Here is a 25,246-nt window from a genome sequence, read left to right as displayed (position 1 = left end):
TTTCCTAAGGTAGTTTCTCACTATGTAATTTAGTTTAAAATAAACACTTATATAAAGGGCTCTGGTTATGGTTTTCTATGTATGCTTTTTAAAGAAAAACACAGCACAGGCTTATGTCAAGAACATCCAGCTTAGGAAGCAGCTACATGTGCAGATGTGCCAAGGTGCAAGAGATCACTTAAACCCTTAAATCACCATTGGCACTGGGGAAGGTTTGTGTGGAGAGGGAATAACTATACATCTCATGCACTCAGCCAAGTAAGAAAACTACAGAATTTCACTCAAGGAGCAACTGCAGTCTCAATGTCTACCATACTTCATACAGCAAAACTGTCCTGTTCTTTTCCTAAAACAAACATTCACCTGGATCCAGAACCACAACACAAACCAAAATAGATCACATAAACACATAAAATATATTCTTGTTTAAGTTTGGTGTCATCCTTCTTCGGTAAACCAAATCAAGCTAATACCAAGAGAGTGTGGTCAAAAACCCCTGAAAGATACCTAAAGATTAGATTTAAACAAAAAGCATACACTCAGTCAGGAATTTAAGGTATACCAAAGACAAAACCAAGAAACACCCTACTGTAAACAAGAAAAATACTCAACAACCACATGAATAAATATACCAATACCAAGCACATAACTAGATATCCTATTTCCCATGATAAGGCTTCATGCTTTCCATCAAACAGTCCAATGTTGAGAATATCAACTCTATAAACAATTAACACAGGATGCTACTTAAAACATGTCTTCTCCTATGTAAGGGGACATGCTCCCCTAAAGAATGGCCAGCTATCAGACTCTTCAGAGCATGTGTTTGCTACACACACATCCAAGATGAAATGAAGCTTAGTGAAAAATGAAGTTAAATGTGACTATCTATAAGCTAGCTCATTTATTCTTGTCATTATACAAATATTCTCAACAGTATAAAGAAGTTTGCTGGGGACTATGAGATATACAGGCTGCATATTTCATTCAAATCCTTATTGCTAGTTTGAGATAAAATCTTTGGGATCTGTAAAACCAACTGATTAGCTGAAGTTAAGAAGTTAAATGGTACCGTACTGGGTCAAAACAATGCTTCACCTGTTACTACACTCTGACAGACACAGTAAGTGATGCTATTTAGGGAGAACATGAGCCTGGCCACTCTTCTCATCATCCACAGTCATAGTATGACAGATACTAAAAGATCTGTTCCTGCTTATTCCATTTAGCATCTGTTTTGGACATATCTATGAATTGGTCCAATCCCTTTTTGAAAATGCTGATATTATCTGTCTCCACCATCTCCTGAGATGATGAAACACAGCAGCAACCTGCAGAGCCACCAAACCCCGTCTTTCAGTAATATTCTGTGTGAGTCACACAGAACTCGTGCACTGCTACTGCCTTTGCTGGGAGATGCAGAAGACTCACTATATTCGGGGAGAGGCCCTATCTTCTGTTATACCTGAAAAGCTTTCAAGACCTGATGAAGAATTTGCGTACTCAGAACCTTGTCTGCTTTTCCCAGCTCTATCAGCTATCTAAAAATATATTCATTTCCCCTACTAACCTAGCAACTATGCATTCTATGGACACATATTCAAGTTCATCCTGAGACTGTGGTAAGGTTCATTCCTCCCCGTTTAAGTATTCTTGCATACAAATACATGACTGAATCTGATTTGCTTTGATTAAATCTGGAAAAGCACATACGTTAGTTTCCCAGATGTTGATCCTATATGAGGAATAACTAGCTTACTTTTCCTCTTGACTCTTTACCAAGTGCAAACAGTTTTCAAAACAGCAAAAGCATATAGAAAGATATGCAGCAATGACTGTCCTGTTGACATTTAAGAAAGGAGTACATCATCTCAAGTCATCATCTAAACATGTTTACAGCCAACAATGGAGCTGTTTAACTTCCCTTTTCTCTTTATTTTACCTGCCAAGTCTCAAATGCCTGCTTGTAGCTTCACAAGGCTCCTCAACCTCATAGAAGCCAGGGCTCTGGTCTTCCACGCTGCTGGAGTTATGCCATTCGAAACAGAGATTCCTCCCAGCACCCATAGCAAAAGGCAAGTTCTCATACTCAGGTATTTCCTCATAGTGACGCACGTTCTCGTACTCTGGAGCACAAGTGGTGGTTACAGAATTCAAATGCATTTGTGAGAAATCCTCTCCCGAAAGTACATGCCCATCTAAAGATTCCAGCCTTTGGTTATTTCGCATCTCAGGTTGACTTCTGTTTCTCTGCCTCTTCTTCTGTAACGCCGGACTATTTATTTCTATGGAATGTGCCTTAGCAGATTTAGCTTTCCTTTCATTGCCTACAGATGCTATATTCTGGTTGTTACCACTTCCATATCCGTCCCTGGTGGAAAGGTTGACAATAGCACTATCCATTGACTGGCTGCCTTTAGACAGAAATTTTTGGAAGTCGCTTTTCATTAAGCAAACTGACAGTTTCATGTTGAGAAACTTTTTCAAGCTGTTTTTCTTCTGATGGTCTTTGCAAGGCTTGTCTGTCCTATCCATGTCCACAGAAGAGAGAGATTTGGCCCTAGGCTTTGTCACAACAGTCAAGTGGTTGAAGCTGGTAGCAATGTTAGCAGTTTTTAATGATTCACAATTTCCTGAAAACGGAAGAATAGGATGAGGTAACTTCCAGATGGGTTTCTCAGAAGAACGTTTGGGAATGTCACAGGATGACAGTACACCTTGCTCCTTGGCTGGTGGATGCGTGAAGCGAGATCCTTCCAGAATGCTGTTCGATTTGTCCTCACTGGAGGTGTAAGAACTTTTCTCCACAAGCTCTGCTGATGCAGCTTTTTTCAGCAGGCCAGCAGCTGGAAGGCTGTGCCTCTGCGGTTTCTTAGGAATGATTTTTGGAGAACTTTCATCCTTTATTTTAACTTCTTTATCTTCCAATCTTTGTGGGGAAACATGGAGGCTACTGGAGGCAGATGAGTGCTGACTGCTAGTTAATTTAAGTTGCTTTGGCAAGCTCATGGACAAAGTATCACACCTAATGAAGTTAGTCCTTCTGTCCACAGCATCTAACATACTGGTATCATCTGTCATCTCATCCATGGAGTTAACTAAGTTATGGTCTGCATCTAAAGAACATTCAACACTTTCCACCATATCAGAAGTTTTGTGTGACAACTGAGGTAAAAGATTTTGTGAAGTTGACTCTTCCATAGACGGTTCCTTCACGTGATCCATTTTGTCTGCATTGCTTTGAGTTACCTCACATTTTTCAGGATGAAGCACTTCTGCATTATTATTATTGTAACAAACACTTTGACCAAGGATATTAATTTTTGCTGGCTTTTTAAAGCTTTGGTCCACAAGCCCAAAGGAATCTTTCTCTGAATTAGATGTTTCCTTTGTTCCTTCTCCTGGGGTGTCTATGCCATCCTGACGGACTAGACATGCAGCACGTGGCTTTCTTGGCTTAGGGATAGGAAGCACTTTTGAGCTCAGGACTGAAGACATTTCAAAGGAGGCTATATCAGCATCTGCTTTCATATCTATTTCACCTGAAAATGCACTATTGCTACTTAAATTTTCATTTTCCAGTATTTCCTGGGCTAATGGACAAGAGCAACTGTGGTTATTTTCAGTCAAACTAGGACAAATTTCAGACATCTGAAATTCATCAGCACCAAGATTACCGTCAGTGTTTTGTTGCTTCCCTTTAGCTATCTCAGAAGACAATGAAGACTGTACAAGTTCCATAAACTCTATTTTAACATCGTTCTTGGAACCACTGCCATCCTCTTTGTCAAGTTTGTCTGCATACCTGTGCCTCACAGGACTGTTGTTAGGGAACACACTATGAGTTAGAACATCCTTAAGTTTCTCTTCCAAAATGCTGGCTTTCAAAACCACCTGACTTCTACTTGCCAGTTTTTCACTGTGACTGTCCTCCAGAGCTAGTGTATTTTTTTCACCAACTTTGATGTTCTCTAAGTTTTCAAAGTGCTCAAAAATGATCTGAGTTTTACAGGTGTTCTCCCCATTTCCAAGCTTATGAAGGCATTCAAATTTGCAAGATGAAACTGGTAGAATATACGCTGTGTTACCAGCACTCCCTTCTGAGGCTTCATTTTTATAGTTCAAGTGGTCTAGTGTTTGAGAAGAATCTCCCCTGTGCTCCTCAAAGCTTTTTGTGCTTTTTCGTGTAGATGATGGAGGTTTAACTTCTGGAACAGATGAGCTCTTGAGAACCTTTGGTTTTGGTGCAATTGCTGGCTTGGTTTTCCTTGCTGCTTGTATAACACCAGAAAGTACAACATCGGGCTTCGGTGCAACAGGTGGAGGTGTTGCCTTGTGTCCTACCACAAATTTTGGTTTGGGGGCCACTGGCGGCTTCTTAATTTCTAGGAAGGATAGAAAACAAAGACTTTAGTCACCATCAGCCCACAGAACAACTTCACCTACACCACAGTATTATTAGAATTTTGTGACATTTAAATCATGTGATCTACAAGATCTCGATGTGTGTGTGTATACATTTTTCTCCTAAAAGCATGCCTCCCTTCCCTACCACCGCTTTTTTACTAGTTGCCTTTCTTAGTTTTAACAGGGACAAACAAGGAGTGGTAGGAAAAGTCTTCAAGGGTAACTTGTTCTTTAAAAAACATTTAACTTCATGAAAGTGCATGTACTTGCTCAGATGCTAAAGTATGATGCTAATAAAAGCAGAGCAGATTAGCCTGGTCTTGCAGTTTGAACTATTATAATACTGTTTAAAAATGGTACAAATATGTTAAGTGCCTCATATATAATAAGCCATGAAGATAACAAAACAGCTAGGGTAACTACCATGACAGTCCAGTCCCTTCCCCTACCACCTTGGAAATGTGTAGCCTAAAATTCCCCTTTCCCTTCCTCTTCTTTTCAAACAATATTGAGATGGATCACTGTACCAGCTGTAAAGCTGGCATGTCACTACCATCAGTTCAGTTAAATGAGTCTGTGGTGTGATGTTAATGCAATAATTTCTAGCAAATCAGTAGTTTCCTACCGTAAAAGTAAAATACTGTTTCTGCGCATCTTAGAATATTACTCTTCCCAACATGGCACTGTCTAACCTAGAAACAGTCACCACTGCTATGACTTATGATCTGCTTGACAGCACAATATGACAAACCCTGGGGAGAGTGGACAGCAGGAAAAGGAGCACACAAGGAACTTGAAGATTATGGAGTTTTGACCATGTTGTTGGTTTTGGGTGGCTTTGGGGTTTTTTGTTTGTTTGTTTTGTGGTCGTTGGTTGTTTTTTTTTTAAGGTATGCCTGAAACATTTTAATATTGTAGGAGATCATTTATGACCAATTTATTTCCATGTGCTGCAATAATTTCAGATTTCTAAGTGCTTTGAGTGATTTTTGACATATGAAAACTGATTTATAAAGTAAACAAGTTTCTCATGCTGTTTTTTAATGTACTACCTCTGTATTTATTACCTTTATTTTGAATAATATTTTCATATGCTTTCAGGAAGTCATACACATGTTAAATAAAACTCTCAAGAAAACATGCTAATTAGCGTTTCAAATGCAAAGGGACTGTCTAATCCATTGATTTATTATTCCCTTTGAACTGTGGCTTTCGTGTTTGGTTGTTTTTTATCACTATCATTATTATAGATGTGCAACTATATCCTAATCTCTAGCCTAGAAATAAGAGAATAAAGTTTCAGGTTTGGGGTTTTTTTTTGTTTTAGACTTTTGTTTGTTTGTTTGAAAGAATCTAGATGGGGAAAAAAAAAAAAAAGCAGATGCCCTCAGTTGCAAGCATTTCCCAAACGCTAAGCCACTGCTCTAAGCAGATGGCCAGAAACAATGTCTCTACTATAGAAACAGGAAAACCATGTTTTTCTAGGACATGAATCATTAAATGGTATCCAGACTGACTCCACTTACACTTAGATTAGCTCTCCTTGCTGCAATTATATTAGCAAAGAGGTAAATGCCATGGCAGAGACAATTTTTAAGACATTGTGCAAAAGGGAATGCAGAATTTCTTTCCAAAGGTACAGCTCCGTATAGCCACTGACAACAGCCAGCAGTGACTACCTGCTACTGCAAAGGCTGTACCACCTCCTGCTTCCTCTCCAAAGACAGGTTTCCCACAGAGTGAAGAGTCACTAGGAAAAAAAAAACCAAACCTTTGGATGGGCAACTACTGATCCTGAACAGCAGAAGAGAGCTGTACACTCACTTTCAGACAAGGCAACTGTCTATTCAGTTGGAGAATAAAGTGATGGCAATAAAGGAACTTGTTTTCTATGGTTAAAAAACGAGGAAGGGATGCCCATTTTGTCACAGGACACAAAGCAGTAGTAGACCTGGGCCATGTTCAGTAGCACTTGTTAAGTTATTAAAGCTCCCTGAAAATAAGGGAGAGACAGTCTGTCTGGGAATCCTTCCTGATGCCCAAATGAGAGAAACAGATTGCAGAAGATACAGGAGATTAAACACTGGCTAGGTAAGTGATATCCTGTGGATTATTCATCCGCAAGTTGAAGTCCATAAACCTTGGAAGTTTCTCTCTATAGTGGGACTGCCTAACATTTTGGATAGCAATCAAACTAGATTACTCTGCGGGACTTTCAGCTAGTATTTATTAGGGAAGACACTCAGAAATTACGATATGATACCATTACCTGAATATAAGATTCAAAACTAAAACATGAAAATGTAAAGGGATGCAAAGAAAACAAACCAGTTGCTTATATGCCAATAGTGGAAACCTGGATAATGAACAGAGGGAGAAAAATTTACTTCTGATAATAAGTGTGATTCAATATGATTTCTGAAGCCTACTAGAATTTTTCAAATTACTTCAATGTTAAAAAGCATTGGGACAAACAAAAGAGATGGGCAGGTTGTGTGGTATAATAAAGACACCACTATCTGCTTTAAAGTGGTTGCTCATTTCATCTAGAGTAGATTAACAGGCACATTACAATCTTGGTATCAACACAGATCTGCAGTCAACCACTCAATCAGAAAGGAATGTGATGAAGAGCCCTTTCAAACATAAATATGACGCGAGACGAAAGACTCCAGGAAGGGAATGCATACCAGTAGTTTTCCTCAACAAAGTATCTTTAAGTTTCTGAAAAATACAAGTGATGAACTTCCTAGGAAAAAAATCACAGCAGCTAGGCAAGGGTAAAAGTATATTAAATTTTGATTAGAAATCAAAAATTAAAGTTCAGTTGATTATAAACTAATCCCCTGTGTGAGGGTAAAAAACCAGTTCTACATATTACTGCTTTAAAAGGGACAATTTCCCATCCTGAATAGAAGGAAAACTAAGTAGGAGGCAAATGTTATATATAAAGGTGTAAGGAATGACTGGAAGTCATATGAGAATGACTTTTTGTTAAGTGACAAGCATAAGCAAGCCTCTTTGGTGAAAAACCGTAAATATAATCAAGGAAACATTATACAACAAATACATGGAGTGGTGAGTTGTATGGACAATGGGCTTTTTCCTGGTGCCATATGGAAGTGTTCACCTAAAACCAGAGATGAAGAGAATTTGGAAATCATTGTAGATAGTTATTTTATGAGAGGTCCATGCAGGTCTGCAGGCAAGTGGTAAATAATCCGTCAAATTACAGGGAGATAAATATAAAAAGATGAAGGGAGCTGAAAATATTTCTGTACACAGCACCTGCCAGACTCAGTGACATGCCATGTCATCTTCTGGCATTCTTAGATAAAAACTTGGGACAAATGCAAGAAATCACTACAGAAGTATCCAAGCTGTAAAAATCATGCCTCAAATCCCAAGAAAGCTCATCCTGCTTAATTTAAACAAGAATTTAAGAAGTGAGATGGTAATATCATATATACCTATGCACATGTGAAAGGTTTTTGATAACAGATGGCTCTTTAATCAAGAAAAAAAAAAAAAAGACACAATGAGATTCCACAGTTTGACAAGTTCAAACTAGAAACAAAGCTTTAAAATTATTATTAAACCCAAAGGATAATTAACTACAGAAACATCTCGCCTAGGGCTGTGGTGGAGTCACTAGCAATTACGGTAAAACTAAACTCACTTTCTGAGATGTATAGAAGTTTCAGAGGAAATTTTGGACTGGACATTGGATTCTCTGACTTGTTTTGCTCTGGAGATTAGAATAGACACTCACTATGACTTCCCTTGCTCCCCCATGTAATCTTACCCCATTTCTCAGAGAGGATCCCTGCATCCAGACTAGCATCACAGGTGACCAGTAATAAACCCAAATGTAAGAGCAGAAACACCAAGTTTTATTTGCATAAACAGATTAGATGATTAAGAGCCAGGGGAAGCAGCCAGAGATATCCTCTGACTTGCTTGACTAGGCAAAGGAAGAAATCCATAAATAAAGTGACTAACAAAGCTGCCATCACCAACAGGAAATCTACTGCTTATGTAGGAACAGCCAACACTGTGTTCAGTGCTGAAGAAAAAAAAAAAAAAACCAAAACACACACTTAAAAATACCAACACCCAACATTCTTTTAAAAAGTGGATTAAAACCAGCATTATTTTTCTGACAATAAATAGCCATTAGCACCACCTATGCAGGTCAGTGCATATGCTCTTTGTCCGACTTCAGATCACAGCCTACAGAACAGACATTTGTCCCTCCGGTGGATTATCTCCTCAGCATGCTGAGGAAAAAGCAACACCCATTCTCATCCTGCTGAGCTCCTCTGCAACTGACGCTTGTTATTGCTCAACTAGCACATGTTCCAGTGCTACCTTCAAGTTGTTCTAGAGAATAGCACCCTGGAACAACTTCTACTCTCAATGTTTTGGCCTTAAAGTGTCCGTTTCTGTTCTTCAGATGATGGGATTTGGCAACTGAACACCTCACTTAAAAATGCTGTCTCTTCTCCTAGGCAATATCATGAATGAGCAGGAAAGCCAGTAAGACAGTGCAGTCTTAATGCACTATTATTACACAGCTTTAAATCTTCTCCTTTTGTTATAACCTCTTGTTATCTTGCCTGCCCAGCACAGGAATAGGGAGAAAAAAAGATATATGAAGTTGAATGGAGAGGGGAAAAAAAAAAAAAAAAAAAGAGCACTACCTCTTCTGCAATAAACCCTACTACTGCTAAAGGAACATTTTCCCAGGTTCTCTTTATGCCCTTACTTTTGAGATTATGTTAACAACTTCTACACTTGGGAACAGCAAAAGAACAAGTTACGTTTGCGTGCATCTGCCCAGGAAACAGGGACAAATGGTTCTGGATGCTGTTGTGCAAGCATAACTTAGTATTCCTTTCCTTGCAACATTCCACATGAACAGAGGCCTCTCTCCTGGTATTCAGGGTCCCCATGGGATTGTCTCTAGCCACCCAAGAGGTAATCCCGTGGCAGGATACTGCAACCCACCCTGAAGCAATAGCCTTTTGGAACCACAAAACAGTAGGAAGACAGTAAAACAATTAATCAGTGTGACATAAGATTTTCACAGCAGCAGAACCTAAACTTAAGGTATGGGCACACAGTCAAGTTACTATGGGGTAAACCAAGGTGTGAATTTAACAAATCAGCTGCTCTGTGGAAGCTGGCCATACATATACTCTTACCATAACACACACTGTACAAGGTAGTTTATTCCTTTTCACCTACGAGGTGAAATCTATTTCACGTACTACTTCACAAATCTATTTCACGTGCACTAGGAAAAGTAAATGAAAGGGCTTGAAACAGTTACCGCTTAGCAGCTGGCCTACTACAAATGTACATATCAGCTTTCTCATGGCACCTTGTTTACATATGCATATTGTATTCTCAGAGTTAGGAAATCACATCTGTAGGCTATATATGAAAATAATATGATGCCCAGCTGTTATCTACCAAGTGATTGATGTGATGTTCTTTCTTACATGAAGGAAGAGCTCACTCCAACAGCCAATTCACTATTCTTGGGTCTACTTTTGGCATAAACCACTACAACTCACAGACACAAAACAGCCAATCCGGCTGTTAAAGACCATCTAGGGAGAGAGATAATTGTTGCTGTATGTTTGGGCTACACTCAGAGATTTTTGTGATGGCAGTTAATACATTGCACAGAGAAGCATATAAAGTATTTTAAAACTCCTGTTCTCCAGCAACTTACGCTTTAATGACTCACAACAAGGCTTTTCAGTTCAGTTACTTTGCTTTCAGTTACAGAAAGAAAGTTTCATTAGGTAAACACCTCAAAAAAGTATTCTGAGATCATTAATTTATTTCCTGTGAATGTGTATTTATTTTCTCATTATGCAGAGGCTCTGATTTTCTCAGGTACCACAATGCTCAAACGAAAACAAAAAGGAATGAGTCATGACATCCCGGAAGATAGCACATGGAGTTTTTAAAATACAAGGGAAAACGATGGTTTCCAAGACACTACCGTTTTAGAAAACATCCTAAATAAACTGCAAAAGGAAAACATTAATTTCAAAATCTCAGGTTGTTCAATGACTTGTTGAAGTAAAACAGGAAACTTGGGGATAACTTTAGAGTAAGGACAAGAGATGAACAAACGACCTTTTAAGATTAAGATTGCATGCAGAGATAGAGCTGAGTAACTCTAATGAGACTTGACATATTAGAGGGTTAAAGGGACATTAAACCCTGTAGGCCTCATTTTTTCGGTCCTTGAAAGCAACGAGGTTCGATTGGAAAAGTCATGTTGATTTTGTTTATTCTGTTCCTGCTATTTTTTTCCCTTTGAATTACATTTTTGACATTAAAATACACTACATATTTCTCATTGTTGTTGTCAAATCAGATTTCAAATTTAAGCTATACATTCTGTCCACATTAAATAAGCTGTATAGACTCACATATAAGGACTGCTTCTTCAGCAAGAAATAATAAATGGCAAACTCATAACTCTGAGCTTTTGTTTTTCCCTTTTAAAGGCAAAGTGCGTACTTGAAGACAGGACAATAGTTCCAGGCAGAAAATGAGTAAATGTGCATTCATCAGCATCATATATAAAGAATACGCAGTACATGAGAAAGCAATGAGAGAATAGCTATAAATGAAGGTTGAAACCAACATACAGATTGATCACTATAAGAAGATAATCTTTTAATTATCTAGAAGTATTTTAAATAAGTGCTATAGTTCCTTAGTTCTAACAAGCCCAAATTTATATATACACTTTCAAATATGTAAGCAACAGCTGTGGCAGAACTCCTTCACCTATCAACGAATTATGTCCACCTCTGGACTGAGATGTAACTGAAACAACTTTGTAGAGGAACTAGAAAAAAATATCTAGTAAGAAACTGAATATGCACTGCATTATTTAGAAAGGCAGAAAGAAAACTGGTGTGGACTCAATGCTGGGTTGTCAATGTTGGACCTTTTGCAACTTCTGTCCATGGACAGAAGCTATGTTTAATATTTCTCTCCATACCATGGTCTCCTCAAGTATCAGAGTATCTCTTACAGAGTCCTGCATATCAAGCTGAAGTCATTCATACCTGCAAATCCTACTTAAAAATATTAAATCAATACTGATGATGCTGTACCCAGTTGCTTTGTTCTAAAGTTACATTAAAAAAAGATGCAAGAGACACTCAAGCCCTTCAAGTTAAACTGAAGGAAGAGTGGCAGGGTTTCGAGGCATTTCAAGCTCCATCTGAAGCCTTCACACATGATAACATTTTTACTGAAAGGCTGTTACCAATCAGTTGTCAGAAAGCTACCTTACCTAGCACAAACAAGAGTAATAACTGAATTAACAATTAAATAATTTCAATGTAAGACATAGATCCTACAGATCACAAGACTGAAATTAAAATATGGGAGTTGATAAGTTTTTATGTGAGCAATAGCTTTATAAAGCATGTCTATATATTTCAGGAACTGAATTCTGCAGCAACACCAAGAGACAGGTATTAAACCTTCAGAACTGTCTCCTGGCAGTCCTCAGTCTTTTCATACCCTGCCCATGAGCTCCTTAACTAAAATGTCAAAAGCTGTCATAACACTGTCAGCAGAATCGTGAATCTCTGATCTTGTTTCACCTGTTCCCCATATATTTCTTTATCCTCACATAATTCATCACACACAAAAAAACCTTTCATCCCCTCTTCAACAGCCTTCACATACCGCTCAGCTTCCCTCTTCCTGCCCACCGGGACTCTGTCTAAGCCTTCCCCTTCAAATCCCTCGCTAAAATTCATATTTTCCATGAAACTGTCTCACTTTCTTCTTACTGATATTCCTCAGCATCCCTTTCACTTTCGCCTTCTATGTGACTTTCTTCACAAGAACCCCTTCTTCCTCCCCTTTCCCACAAACACCATCACAACATAAACTAAAACAGAGAGACTCAATCTCAGCTCTACAAGTCCTGAAATCACTGTTTAGTGCTGAAAATCTACCCAACTTTCTGAAACGTAGTACCATATCAAATTTTAAGAGCCCAACTCTAAGCTCTTGAGCACCCCCTAACATGTATCTTTTATTTGCACAGCTGTTTAACTCTTAAAAGAGCGGGGGGGTGAATTGCACTACCAGCAGCACTCCTAAACATGAATTTACAATGCAGCTGTTAAGTAGAGATGATATCCCTCTTCATTACATGTTTTTCGAGATCTAAACAAACTCAGTTCTATCATATGTATTAAAAGTAGAAATATACTAAATGGAGCAGAAAGATGCATCAAATAGGTTTTTATTTTCCAGTAAATTCTGACTAAGAGAGCCCAGATAATTAACGCTGGACTTGGTAACAATTTGACATATTTCAAAGGAAAACACTGAGAACTAGGTCGATGTTTTTGCTCGATGTCTGCGTATTGCTTTTTCTTTAGAACACCCCCCACCCCAATCCTTACAGGAAGCACTTTGCTGCTTCAGGGTTACACTGTAATTAGTTGCGTTTTCCACCCAGTACATCATAACTTACACATGACATCTTTTCAACGCAGAAAGCCCTATTCTTGTCTTCAAGCACACTAAGAAAGGAATCTACTAATCTAACAGATGGGTGAACAAAAGTTCTAACAGCACACCACCGTGCAGCCAAACAAACAAAAAATACGAGCAACTCCCTTAAACACGGGGAGCTCTTGTTTAAAACCAAGAATTTGCCTTGCAGCTCTTGCAGCCATAAAATTGGCAGCGGTCAAAGAAGGGGGGGGGGGGGGCGGAAAGGTAAGGAAAGCACTGAAATAGGTCAGTTCAACCCAGCAGCTGGAAAGGCGAGAAGCGAACGCTTCCCCGTGCCCCTGCCCCTGCGCGACGGCTCCAGCCTGTCCGGGCTGGACCGGGGCAGGTATGTCCCTGGAGCGCAGCCGGAGCTCAGCCGCTGGCAAACTTTGGCAGCTCCGCCAAAGTCAGACGGAGCGACAGCCCAGTCCCGGTGCTTGGCTTCCCCGCCAGAACCCCCGGCCCTCAGCGGAGGCTCCTGGCGCCAGCTCAGCCCCACGCCAAGAAACCCACTCCGCCACCGGACACGCGAGAGCGGCCGGAGCCCCACGCCGGGAGGGGGAGCGGAGCGCAGCGCCGGGGCAGGACGTGCCGGGGCGGGGGGGGGGGGGGGGGGGGGGGAGAAGAAGCGGAGCTCCCGTACCGGACCCCGGGGAAGGGCTGCGGCTCTCACCCCCGCTCGCCCCCCGCGCTTCCCCCTGGCGAGGGGGGGACGCAGCGCCCGGCGCCTCCGCCACGGTGGGGCAGAGCCGGGCGCAACCGCTCTGCGCCGCCGGGACGAGGAGCGCCGCGGCGGCAGCTCCGGCTCCCGTCCCGCACCGGTACCGCGGGGCGGCCGCGCTGCCCCTCCGTCGTCATTCCCCCCCCCCCCGCCGCGGCGCCGTGCCCCGCCGGCCGCCCCGGGATAAGGCGAGGCTCTCCGGCCGCGGGGACATGCGGACTGCCCGCCGGGCGGGCGGAAACCGCCGCTCCCCAAACTTTCCGCGGGCACTCACCGGCGGAGCTCATAGTGCTCCCTGCGCGCCGCGCCGTCCTCCCCTCGTCCCTTACACCACGGCCCCTCTGAGGGCCGAGGAGAAGGAGCCCATTGTTCCCCCGCGCCGCCACCCAGCAGCAGCAGCAGCAGCCGCCACCCCCCCCGCCCGCCGCCGCATAACGCCCCGCGGCTGCCGGCAGGGTCAGCGCCAGCAGCGCCCGCCGCCGACCAGCGGCGCCCCCTACCGGGCCCGAGCCCCGCCCCGCCCCCCCGCGCGCGGCCGCGCCCCCGCCCGACCCCTCCCCAGCCAGCACCGCCCCAGGGCGCCCGGAAGCGGCACTCGCGGCGCCTTCTGGGGGCTGTGGTTCTCTGCGGCGCCTCGCGGGGCCGGGCCGGGCGGGGAGGGGAGGGGCCGCCGGCCGCGCGGCGGACTCCGTTTCCCAGCGTGCCCCCAGGGGGTGGCATGGCGGAGAAGGATGACACCGGAGTTTGACGAAGAAGTGGTGTTTGAGGTGGGCGCGGGGGCGACCCGGGGCGGGTTGGGCCCGTGTCTCTCCGCCCCTCGCTGGGGCGTTGCGCCGCGGCCCCCGGGGGCGGCGTGCGCCGGGCGGGCCGAGGTGACCGTTGGGCGTGAGGCGGCCGCGGGGCCCGGCTGGGGGCAGCGCCTGCCGCGGGCGGGCGGGGGAGGGAGGGAGTCGGCGGGACCGGCGGGTTGGGGCGGTGCTCGCTGGGACCGGCGAGGCGGCATGGGGTGTCCTGCGCTCCCGAGCAGCCTGGGGGCCGGAGCCGCGCCGCGCCCCTCCGCGCAGGCCGAGGGCGGGACCGCTGGCGGGAGAGGGAGCCGGGCCGGGGCCGGAGCAGCCGGGGAAGGGGCGGTCCATTGTGCGGCGGCCCGCGGGGGCTGCGCGGGTCGGCGGCTGCCGGGCTGCCTGTCCCCGCGTATCGTGCTGTCGGCGTTGCGATCTCGGTGAGGCATCTCGGAGGCCCGTGTCCCTTAGAGCCGCCCGCGCCGGCCCGTCGGACCCGTTAGGGGCTGAGGAGGGGTAAAGGGCCGGCCGGGTTGGCGGCGTGGGGTGTCGCGGCGGCACATCCGTGTACCTGCGGGTGCGGAGAGCACAGGGCGTGCGTAAGGCTTCCCACGGCTCTGCCCTGACCCTGGGATCGGGGCGAAGGTAGTAAACCCTCTGTGTAGCTCATAAACCCAACTTCTCAATCAGTGTACTTCACGTGAAAGGTGCATTTCAGCATGCCCTGTAAATACTGAAACTACCGTATCTTTCTAGTGTTTGTATTATTTCCAGGGTTTGCATAAAAGTTTTACAATTATATTGCATGTCTTGTTAGCTAATGCGGCCACAGTACTATCTTGGCCTTATTTGAAACAAGTGGCTCAATATATCTGCTGTTGCAGTTCAGTAACAAAATCAGATCAGTTTGCAGCAGGTAAATGTAATTGCATCTTTGTGGAGGGCACACCTGTTTTTGCAGGTGTACAGAGAAAGTGGTTCTAGAGAAATACTGACTTTAAAATTATTAATTATTATAATAGTTATAAGGCTTCTGGTTTTACCAGGACGCAAAAAGCTCCTTACATAAGGAATGATTTCTTCTCAGCTGCATAAGCACTACCTGTATATGGCTTTGGCCTGCACCACAAAGTTTTGTTTATCCACAACCAACCTTGAATCCTAACAAAATCTGTTATTTACATTACTGCTATGTTAAATCACTTGCTTTAATGGCGTAAATCCCTGGTGAGAGTTTATTTCACAGGTACAATGCCTGCTCTCTGCATTTCCTTCTTCAGTGAAAGTGGTACACGTTTTACAGTTCCACAGTTCTTCAGTTTGTGCAGCAGTTACAGTTTTGATTGAAAAAGTTCTGCTGCATAGGGAGTAAAAGATCTCCCTTCCATGTGCATATGCACGTCACTATTTTCTTTGCATTTTGGGAATTGATTTTCATCACTAGGAAAGGCTCTTTGATATGGTGCTGTATCAAGTATGTATGTGTGTGTGTGTATATTTATATATACACAGGTATACTGAGTGACATAATGTATCTTTCATGTAGTAAGGTACAACTATAACATCAGATAAGCAACACTGGGAAAAATACAGGGGTTTTTTGATTGGTTGGGGTGCAGAGCTGGGTGAGATACCTGCTGATAATAACGGGCACCTTGAAATACCTGCAAAAATTATCTTCAGAAGTGCTCAACAGGGTTCATGCTGTTCTAAAGTAAAGGTTCAACAGAGAATTATGAACATACTCCACACAGATGAACTACAGATGGGAATTAGCAAGGCGCCTAAAAGTATTTGGGTAGTAAATGCTACAATGTGCTTATTTTTTAATTACTATTTTAATTTTTTTCTTGGGCCCCAAACTCTCCCATTAATTATTTGTGGTTTCTGGTAAGCAACTATGTTTTTTATGCAGCTCAGAAGGTCACTTCCTATGTTGTTCTTCAGTAGTCACTGTTGCAAGGAGGTCTTCAGCTCTCAGACTTAGGTTACTGTGAACAACTGTTTCCTCTGTGCTTTTGGAGCTCATGTGAGCAAAGTATCAGTCAATATTATAAGCAGTCGTGGTGTGCTAACAAATGCATAGTCAGGAAAGGAGTAGTCCTTCATGTTTTTCACACACAACAGAATGGGTAGGAGAGGGAAAAGAAACACGTGGGGTATGCTTCACCAGTTCCACATGACAGTTATGCATGGTGATATTTTCTGCACACTTTTCAGGTCATAGCCCTGTCCAGCAGGCCCTGAACACATCCATGACAGCTGTCTGCATTACCAGTTTTGCAGCATCAAACATATGATAGCCCACTGATAGATATTTATGGACTGATCATTTTTCTCACTATTGGAGTATCTTTTACATTAATGTAAAAGGAAGGGAGGAAGGGAAGCACAGACATGGCATCACTGCCCTGGGAAAGCAGTGTTTTCCATCCAGTTCAAGAGCCATTGCAGATCACGAACAATAATGAATGATGGGCGTTTTACTCTGCCCAGTTTATAAATTAATTCCTACAGCAGCCAGTAATTTTCATTCACCCACTGTATAGTCCTCAGCATTTCAGTTCTTGCATTTGTTACAACCAGTTGCTCTTGTAATAAAAATGCTACAAATATTGAGGGGAAGAAACAGAACCCAAGAAACACAGAGGTGTCCCTGATACTCTTGGCCTGAGCTCGTCTGCTAGCAGTGTATCAAATTAAAAATTGTTGTGGGGTAGAGCAGAATGTACTAAAAAGTGGAGGAATGATGAATGGCATTCTTTAATAATGTCTGCCTTAATTTATTAAGGGAGACCATGAGATAGGAAATTTGATGTTAAGTTACTTGAGATGAGTTTTTTACAAAATGGGCTAGAAGACAGAATGCTGTAGTTGCAGTGCACACTACCTGTAGTTAGTGTACCCAAGTCCTCTGGAAAACTCCAGTGTTTTGTCTATTTTGATATGAGACTGGAATTGTGTTAGGTTTTTTTTGTTGTTGTTTGGACAATAACATCTCCTCCCTGTTTTCTTTTTCTTTTTTTAATGTATAAATTAAAGAAGCTCTTTGTTTAAACTGGTTAAATTTCTGCATCATTATTGCAGTGGGAGGACTATATGAGAACTTCATTGCTTTGGCAGTTAATAACTGACATCTAATTTCTGGTTTGAAATTTATTGATGGCCACTATATACCTACTCGCACTTCTGCTACTATTGTCCATTAGCATATATAGTTCTTATAGTTCTCTAGAATTTACCTCTCCTCATGTATTCATAGAAAGCAATCTTATCTGGGCTAAGAATTTTGCTAAACTGAATAATCCAATATATTTTAGCTTCCTTTTACAAAACAGATTTTCCTCTTCTTCATTTTTTGTTTGGTTTTTGGTTTGTTTGTTTGTTGGGGTTTTTTACATCTACTCCAGTTTGAGTTCATCTTTAGTTACCTGAGTTTGCAGCATGGTAATCGGTGTTCTTGCTGGGGTCTTGTACAACTATTTTCATGTGCTTCTTCTGGGAATACTTTGTTTCTTGTATCCTCGGACTGCCAACAACTTTTTCAAGTCTTCATACTGTTTGACTTGTTGTAATGTGATGTGATAGGGTAACCACTTAATGTCTGTCCTTATTTTTGTGAACAGCTTCTGCGTTATTGGAGAGTTTGTTTTTATTAATCCCTCTCTGTAAGGTCTTGCTGTTGTCTACTGTTAAATTGCATGCCCACTCAAGGTTATCCAGTTCCTTTTGTATGATGCTTCAATCCTTTTCTGCATATATGATGATACTTGATGTTATTGGGAAATTTTGTTGGCATGCTTTTTTTGTTATAAGGTTAATTAAAGAAAATTCAAAAGCTTTGACCAAAGACTCATTCTTTAGGAACTCCATTAGTAACCTGTTTCTGATCTGATAGCTTTCCGTTCAGCATAACCCAGTTATCTCTGCCATCTACATATTTGGTTCCTTTCCCATCTTTTTCATCTTAACTGATGTGGCACAGTATCAAAAGTCCATACATCATATGGCACAGTATAAAAAGTCCATATAAACTTCCTGCATTTCCTTTATCTAGACAAATTAAATGTCTCTTCAAAGAAAGATGTTGAGTGAGTTTGGCACAATCCTCCTCTGGTGAACCCATGTGATATCTTCTTTGATGATCATCTGTTTTCTTCTTTGTCTTTGAATTTTGCAAGAAATAATAATTATTCTCAGTAGCATGCTGACTTTTGATCAGATTCATAGGCCTGACATACTCCTTATTGCCTTTTTTTTTTTCCTTGTAAATGTATGCACTATGTTAGTTTTTTTCCACTTTTGAGTTTAGAGATTTATTAAAAATCCTTTCTGCTGGATCTCTGATCTCCTGTGCCCATTCTTTCAGAACACTGGGATGAAGGTAATCCAAACACTGCTCTTTGAGTGCATTTTCAGTTCCCAATTTCTGCTTCCAGCTGAGTCATTTGTCCTATATTTTAATGAGCTTGTGCAAGTTTGTTTTTCACATGTGGATAGATATTAAGGCTATGCTCACAGAATCACAGAGTGGTTGAGGTTAGGAGGGACCTCTGGAGGTCATCTGGTCCAACCCCCGTGCTCAGGCAGGGCCACCTAGAGCACAGGACCATGTCCAGTTGACTTCTGAATATCTTCCCAAGGATGGAGACTCCACAACCTCTCTGGGCAACCCATTCCAGTGCTTGGTCCCCCTCACAGTGAAAGTGTTTTCTGATGTTCAGAGGGAACCTCCTGTATTTCAGTTCCTGCCCATTGCCTCTGGTCCTGTCACTGAGCACCACTGAGAAGAGCCTGGCTCCATCCTCTATGTATCCTCCTGTCAGGTATTTACATACATCGATGAGATCCCCCAAGCCTCTCTTCTCCAGGCTGAACAGTTCCCAGCTCTCTCAGCCTTTCCTCATGTGTGAGATGCTCCTCCTTCAGGTTCACTCAGCCTGTTGTTCTGTTGTTGGAACCTAATCCCAGAAAGTCTTCCTGGTTGTGTCAGATGTATGTTCTGTATGGTTCTGGTGGAAGAATTGGAGCTGACGTTTGTTGTTTTCCATTTTAATGCTGTGTTTGCAGAAGAAAGATAATCCGTGCAAGATTTTTCATCAGATTGTGCATGTCAAAATCTCCTTTTTTTAGTGCAATGTCAAACTTCCACCACCTTCTATTTTTAAGGGCTTTTTCATACACAATGTTTGAAATATAAGGCCTTGCATGTAGAATTGTGTAAAATGTAGTGTTGAATTAATTTCATTGCCATAAACATCTCTGATTTTTTTTTTTTTTTTACTTAGGAAAGAAAACTCTCCTCACTTGAGGCATTGTTTTAATTGACTCATGAATCTTGTGCCATTCTTACAACCAGTTCTGTCCATATTATTTACGTAAAGTTGCTATTCGTTAGCTATTTCAGTACTAATGGAAATACATGTTAAGGAATAGCCCCACTAAAGGCTGGCTGAGTGTCATGATGGTAGGGAATCTAATCTTTTATTCTAGTTCTAGAAGATCTGATCATTAGTATGACTTCAGACTTTTAAATTTGGGATTTACTGTTTGTCCCATTAGAAATCCCAGACTGAAAAATACAATATAAATTGTATATGTATCTTTCCTGCCTTCAAATTTTGTTTTGTGCAAATGGGAGAATAATACCAAATTAACAAAATGAGACTTTCTTTGGCTCATCTATCTGCACCCAATCTCAGAGTCCATACTAATCTGCATTTAAAAAGAAAACAAGCTGGGAATGAACACAAAGAGAGTCAAAAATCTCATGTCCAAATTCAAAAGTTTATATCTATGTGAAATATTGAACACAGCTCTACTGAACCTACAATTGGAACCCACAAACTTGGAACAAAGATTCTGAATGTATAACAGGTGCTCTCATTTCACAGCCAGCCCTTGCTCAAGCTGTCATCTTCCCATCATTGGGGGGAAATATGCACAGAAATGGAATTACTCTTTCCAGAGATTGGCCAAGACATGGTCTGCATTCTCTATCTTCTTCCTGTAGTGGAAGAAGCTAATGTGAAAAATGAGTTCTGAAAACAGTGGAGAAGTGCTTTACAAGCAGCATGCCATCCTGAGAGAGAAAGGAAGCACCAGGGCTCAGCAGAGCTGGCAACTACATGGCACTGGGTCTGGCCTGTGTGGGGAGGAGGTAGGTATGGTGGAGTCCGTTTAGGAGGGATATGAGACAGAAGTACTTGGGAAATATTGGGCAACATCATAATGCGTTCAAATGTCAGGTTCAGGAAGGCATCTCACTGCTTATTTAGGCAACAAGCCAAGATGCTGCTTGGTGCTGAGGGGCATGGACGGTGACTACATAGAATGTTCTGATATGCAGATTTCTGTAAGATTTAAGAAAGATTCTGGCAAGAGGCACTACCATTTCCCAGTATAATACAACTATATTCAGAACAGCCTTTAGCTGATGTGTTCACTGTGTGCCTACAATAGTGAAACATGTCTAAAATAAGATATTTCTTTGCTTAGAATACTGGGGCATCACTAAATGGAGATGCTTATCTGAACCCTTTTAAACCAAACGTAGCTTTTATCAGAACACTCAGTGGTGTTTGTTTCCACAAATGCTTTCTCCACCTAAATTGAGCTGTTCTAAAATTATTTTGTTTAAAAAATGAACCAACCAAATGAAAATGCCAGGAAACCTAACCTCAGAAACCTTTTGTTGTGATGAAAATTTTAAGTCATATTCATTCAAAAACCTGAAAATTTTAGGACTTGCAAAGTAATGTGATCTTTGTCAAGCATCAGGCTTATAAATGTTGTATTCAAAAAAATAACATCTCAAACATTATACATTAGGAAAAAGAAGAAACTGAAAAAGAACACTGACATAACTTCAATGGTAGTGTTAGTAATGCTCCCTCAACAGGATTTTTCTCACTGAATATTGAGTGGATGAAAGATGTAGTACTCTCATTTTATATATATATATGCATGAAATAAAGCCAATTTTAAATACACAGTTCTGTCAAAACCAGAGTTTACTTGTCATTCTGATGAACTGGTTCTGAGACTATGCATTGTCTGCCTGAAGAGTGGGCTGTTGTCGGAGAGGTATTCAGGGTTGACTCTTTTCCAGTTTATTCTCATCTTCTTCCTTATGCTGGCACCTGGATTTGTGAGTGATGCTGTAAGCTGGCTCAGGAGACTGATTAGACTATAAACTAACCTGGCTAAGAAAGAGAAAGAGAAAAAAAAAAAGGTGGCTTTTATTTTTTTTACAACCAGATCAGTACCTTGTTCCATCTCACCATTTGGCTGTATAAATATTACCATTAGTGTTCTAAAATGGTACTGCAGCTTCCATCTGCACCCACTGGTAATAGCTGATTAAATTGACCATGTAAATGCAGCCTGGGTTGGTTATCTCTGCTACAAATTGCAGTGTACTGTAGAGGCACCTGGACTAGTGAGGGATGGACTATTTGGGATATTTTGTTTCTCAGCAGTCCACTAAGGAAGGGGAGGACAGACAGGCTGTACTCCTTTTCATCACATGACTGTGAGGCAGGTGATACTGGAGAGAAAATAAAAGAAACTGCAAGCTTAAAACTGTATAAAGAACAGTCTGGTTGTTGCAAAGGCCAGGTAAACTCATCAGGTGTTTTTGGATAACACTAATGTTGTATCTGGACGAATAGAGAAAAGTATTAAATGGGCTGTATGGTGTGTAAGCCCATATTGCCTTTATTATTTTTAACAGAAAATTTGAAGATAAAAGTACATGATGATCCATAGTAAATTTTGAGGTCTGTTGGTCCAAAAATTTTTTAACCCTCCTCTGTGTTAATTACTCTGGGGTCACATTTACAGGAGGGTTAATACCACAGTACTGCTCTCACAACTTCAAGTCATGAATCAACTTCCTTAAGACACTTGAATAAAAGAAATGACTCACTGTACTTTTCTTTTAGGCTTTATAATGTCTCTTGTTTCTTGCATATGTTTCACTTCAGTCAAGATGTTTGCTTATAGTGTGTTGCCATTAGGAGTCAGAATTAACAATGGATAAACAAGTTAATTCTTTGGAGCTGGTGTTTTAAAGAGATTTCCAAAATGTTTCTGAAATATTCCACAAGTTTTACCAGTCAGATGCATTAATTTCATTAATTTAGTTTTGAATGTAAGTGAAGGGTAAAATCTATGAGTTGTTAGTAACTGCTATAAACCAAACCAGTTTTCCTGTATCAGGCTAGGCCAATGACCTGTGTGATCAGTGACTTCCCACCTAAAGCTCCAGGTATAGAGTCTGGCTGGCCTGTTACCCCATCCTCCAGGGAAGGTGATGTTTACCACTTCCAGTTTTTCAGGTATTCTTCATCTCTGTCCTTTTCAGAAAGGTACTGCTCAGCTTTTCACCTGTATTCACAGGTCCACTTCTGAACAGGTAAATAATCCAGAGCTCTCAGTGAGTTTCAGGGCTTTTTCTAGTACATAATATTTCTTTCTAAGATTTTTCCACAATGGCAGTAATGTGCAAGCACCCATTGAAAATGCAAAGGAAAAAGCTTCCTTACGTTATAGATCCAGTGATACAGAACTATACACAGACTATAAAACTTTCCTAACTCTTCAGGACATGTGGGTGCGTGCAGAAAATAGCTGGGAACAGTAACAGATTAATGGCTTCAGAAGTTCTTGAGAGCCTGCTTCTAAAACAAGTGGTACAGTAGTGCTGGAGAGGTCTATGCTCCTGTGGCAGTGAAAGCAGAATAGGAAATTTAAATGACTCTTTCGCTGCCTTGAACTCATTGTCTAATATTAGCCCTGTCAGTGCCTGGCTCTTTGTCAGTTGGAGCACAGGAGGAGGTGGTTACCAGCCAGGAGAATATGACCAAGGCTTTTAAATACTCTTGCTTGGAAGGTCTTATTAATGGCTATATAGAAGATCGATGTGCAGTAATTCTTTCAAGCAGTATCTTTTTAAAAGCCTTTAGCAATCTGTCATCCTCGTCTCCCTCCCCCCAGTGAGAAAGCCACATTAGTCAGGAGAAATCGCACAGTCCTGGGAAGTTTCAAACTGCATCCGCTGATGCCGTCAGGAAAATGCTACTGTGGAGGGGCACAGGTGCAATTACACTGACAGCTGCTTCTCATCCTCGGCTCGGGTCATCCTGGAGGGACAAGTGGAAAGAAACGGGGAGGCGGGTGAGATTCTGTCAGGTGCATGGGAGCGGTACCGAAGAGAAAAATGGAATACCCTCTTCCAGGAGACAAAGATCGCGCTGTCTGTGAGTGTTAGCTCAACTTCTTCAAATCTGTGTTTTGAGAGGCGGGGTGAGATTTCAATACTGTTTATTTTGTTCTGAGTTTAGCCACCTGTTCAGCATATCTTAGACTTTGCTGTCACTGTGATAGAAATGTTTGTTTTTTTTTTCTTTTAGTTGATAATTTATAACTTATTTTGGAGGTGATTTAGGCTCCCTCAGTGGTTTTGGCATAGTGGAAACCTCAGCTTTGGAAAAACATATACATATTTTAAGAAGAGATCTTTAAACCTCTTATTTTGTGAAATGGCATTAAATATTACTTTTAAGGTTCATCTGTTCCATTAGCTATGGTTGGAAACTAGAGTAGGGGTTTACTAGGTGGTAAATTTTATCATAGTAAAGAGCACTGGGTGTGGGAAGCCCCTGCCTTTAATGGAGAAATCCTGAGTCATTTACTTCATGATGCATCAGCAAAAATAATTTGGGTGTGGCTTTGATTTTCAGCTGCTATTGTAACAAGACTATGAAAGCTAACAGTGTCTTAATCTGGTTTGTGATTGCAAAGGTTTCTCTCAGAATACACACAAAATACCTCACATACTGAAGTGCAATGTCTGTGCTTACAAGGCTGCTATAGATGTAAGTGTTTGAGTAGATATCTATCAAAAGTAAGCTCTTTCCTGAAGCTAGGGAATTCTCTACTATAACAACCTTTCCATGACATAGCAGTAGGCAATGTTACATGTTTGATTATCTTTTAACGTTTGGCTTGGTTTTGGGTTTTTTGTATTTTTTTTACTGTAGGCTTAGAGTTGCAAACATGATATTTAGTCTTCAGTTTAGGTGATTTTTTTTTTTTTTTTTTTTTTTTTTTTTGCAACCAAGTAAGTGCTGTATGGCCAGTGGCATTAAAGTAAGCACTGAGAAAGGGTTAAAGAACAAAACTGATTTAGTGGACTGTTCTTTAATTCTGCATAATATATCTTGAGTTTAGAATGAGACTCAACCACTTTCAACAATGAAGAAAGGAGAGTTGTAATTAAACATATGTATGTGAGTTAAACAAATTTTGGTAGTATGTATCTAATATAAATACGCTCAGGGAGTTATGAATGAGGAGGAAAGGATTTTCTTTCTTGATTCTGGAAACGGGAGCTTATATAAACCTATACTATAAATATCTAGTTACAGTTGAATGGCTTTGCAATATGACTGACTGTAGTGAATTAGAAAAGTCATAGAAAGATAAGTGTCTTTTGTTGTCAGTGTCTGCTCAGTCCCCAGAAAACCCTAATTCTTAAAATTTGCAAAAAGTATATTCCTACTCAGTACATCAACAGTTTCTGACTACCTTGCTTTACTTAACAAGATTTTCCATGTATAATCTGTATGAAATACACCAAAGAATAATGACATTTTGTTTTCTGTCTGTCCTGGAACTGTTTTACATTTCCAGCCCACATTTTGGACAAATAACATAATAAAAAAATTCCCTGGCTGTAAATGTAACGCCTGTCTCTTGTATCTAGGTGGTC

General features: G+C 41.4%; 2 protein-coding genes across 12 annotated transcripts in view; one reads left to right on the top strand and one right to left on the bottom strand.

Moving 5' to 3' along the window:
- FGD6 (FYVE, RhoGEF and PH domain containing 6) overlaps nucleotides 1-14,077 on the bottom strand; it is a 74,240-nt gene extending 60,163 nt beyond the window's left edge. For all 4 annotated transcript variants that reach the window (XR_012623557.1, XR_012623556.1, XR_012623558.1 and 1 more), the window contains exons 1-2: nucleotides 13,962-14,077; nucleotides 1,943-4,385 (exon numbers count right to left, since the gene is read on the bottom strand). Coding sequence is in view for 1 of the 4 variants with exons in the window: in XM_074827036.1 (XP_074683137.1) it covers nucleotides 1,943-4,385; nucleotides 13,962-13,974 (2,456 nt within the window). In the remaining 3 variants the exon portion in view is untranslated. The remainder of the gene's footprint in view (nucleotides 1-1,942; nucleotides 4,386-13,961) is intronic.
- A 268-nt stretch (nucleotides 14,078-14,345) lies between these two features.
- VEZT (vezatin, adherens junctions transmembrane protein) overlaps nucleotides 14,346-25,246 on the top strand; it is a 101,372-nt gene continuing 90,471 nt past the window's right edge. For 7 of the 8 annotated variants that reach the window (XM_074827035.1, XM_074827034.1, XM_074827031.1 and 4 more), the window contains exon 1: nucleotides 14,346-14,454. In XM_074827035.1, coding sequence (XP_074683136.1) covers nucleotides 14,419-14,454 — 36 coding nt within the window. In that variant the 5' untranslated portion in view covers nucleotides 14,346-14,418. The remainder of the gene's footprint in view (nucleotides 14,455-25,246) is intronic. The other variant, XM_074827030.1, reaches the window with a different exon arrangement.

The sequence above is a fragment of the Strix aluco genome, chromosome 5 (assembly GCF_031877795.1).
Source record: "Strix aluco isolate bStrAlu1 chromosome 5, bStrAlu1.hap1, whole genome shotgun sequence".
Classification (NCBI taxonomy): domain Eukaryota; kingdom Metazoa; phylum Chordata; class Aves; order Strigiformes; family Strigidae; genus Strix; species Strix aluco.
This window is presented reverse-complemented; position numbering and strand designations above follow the sequence as displayed.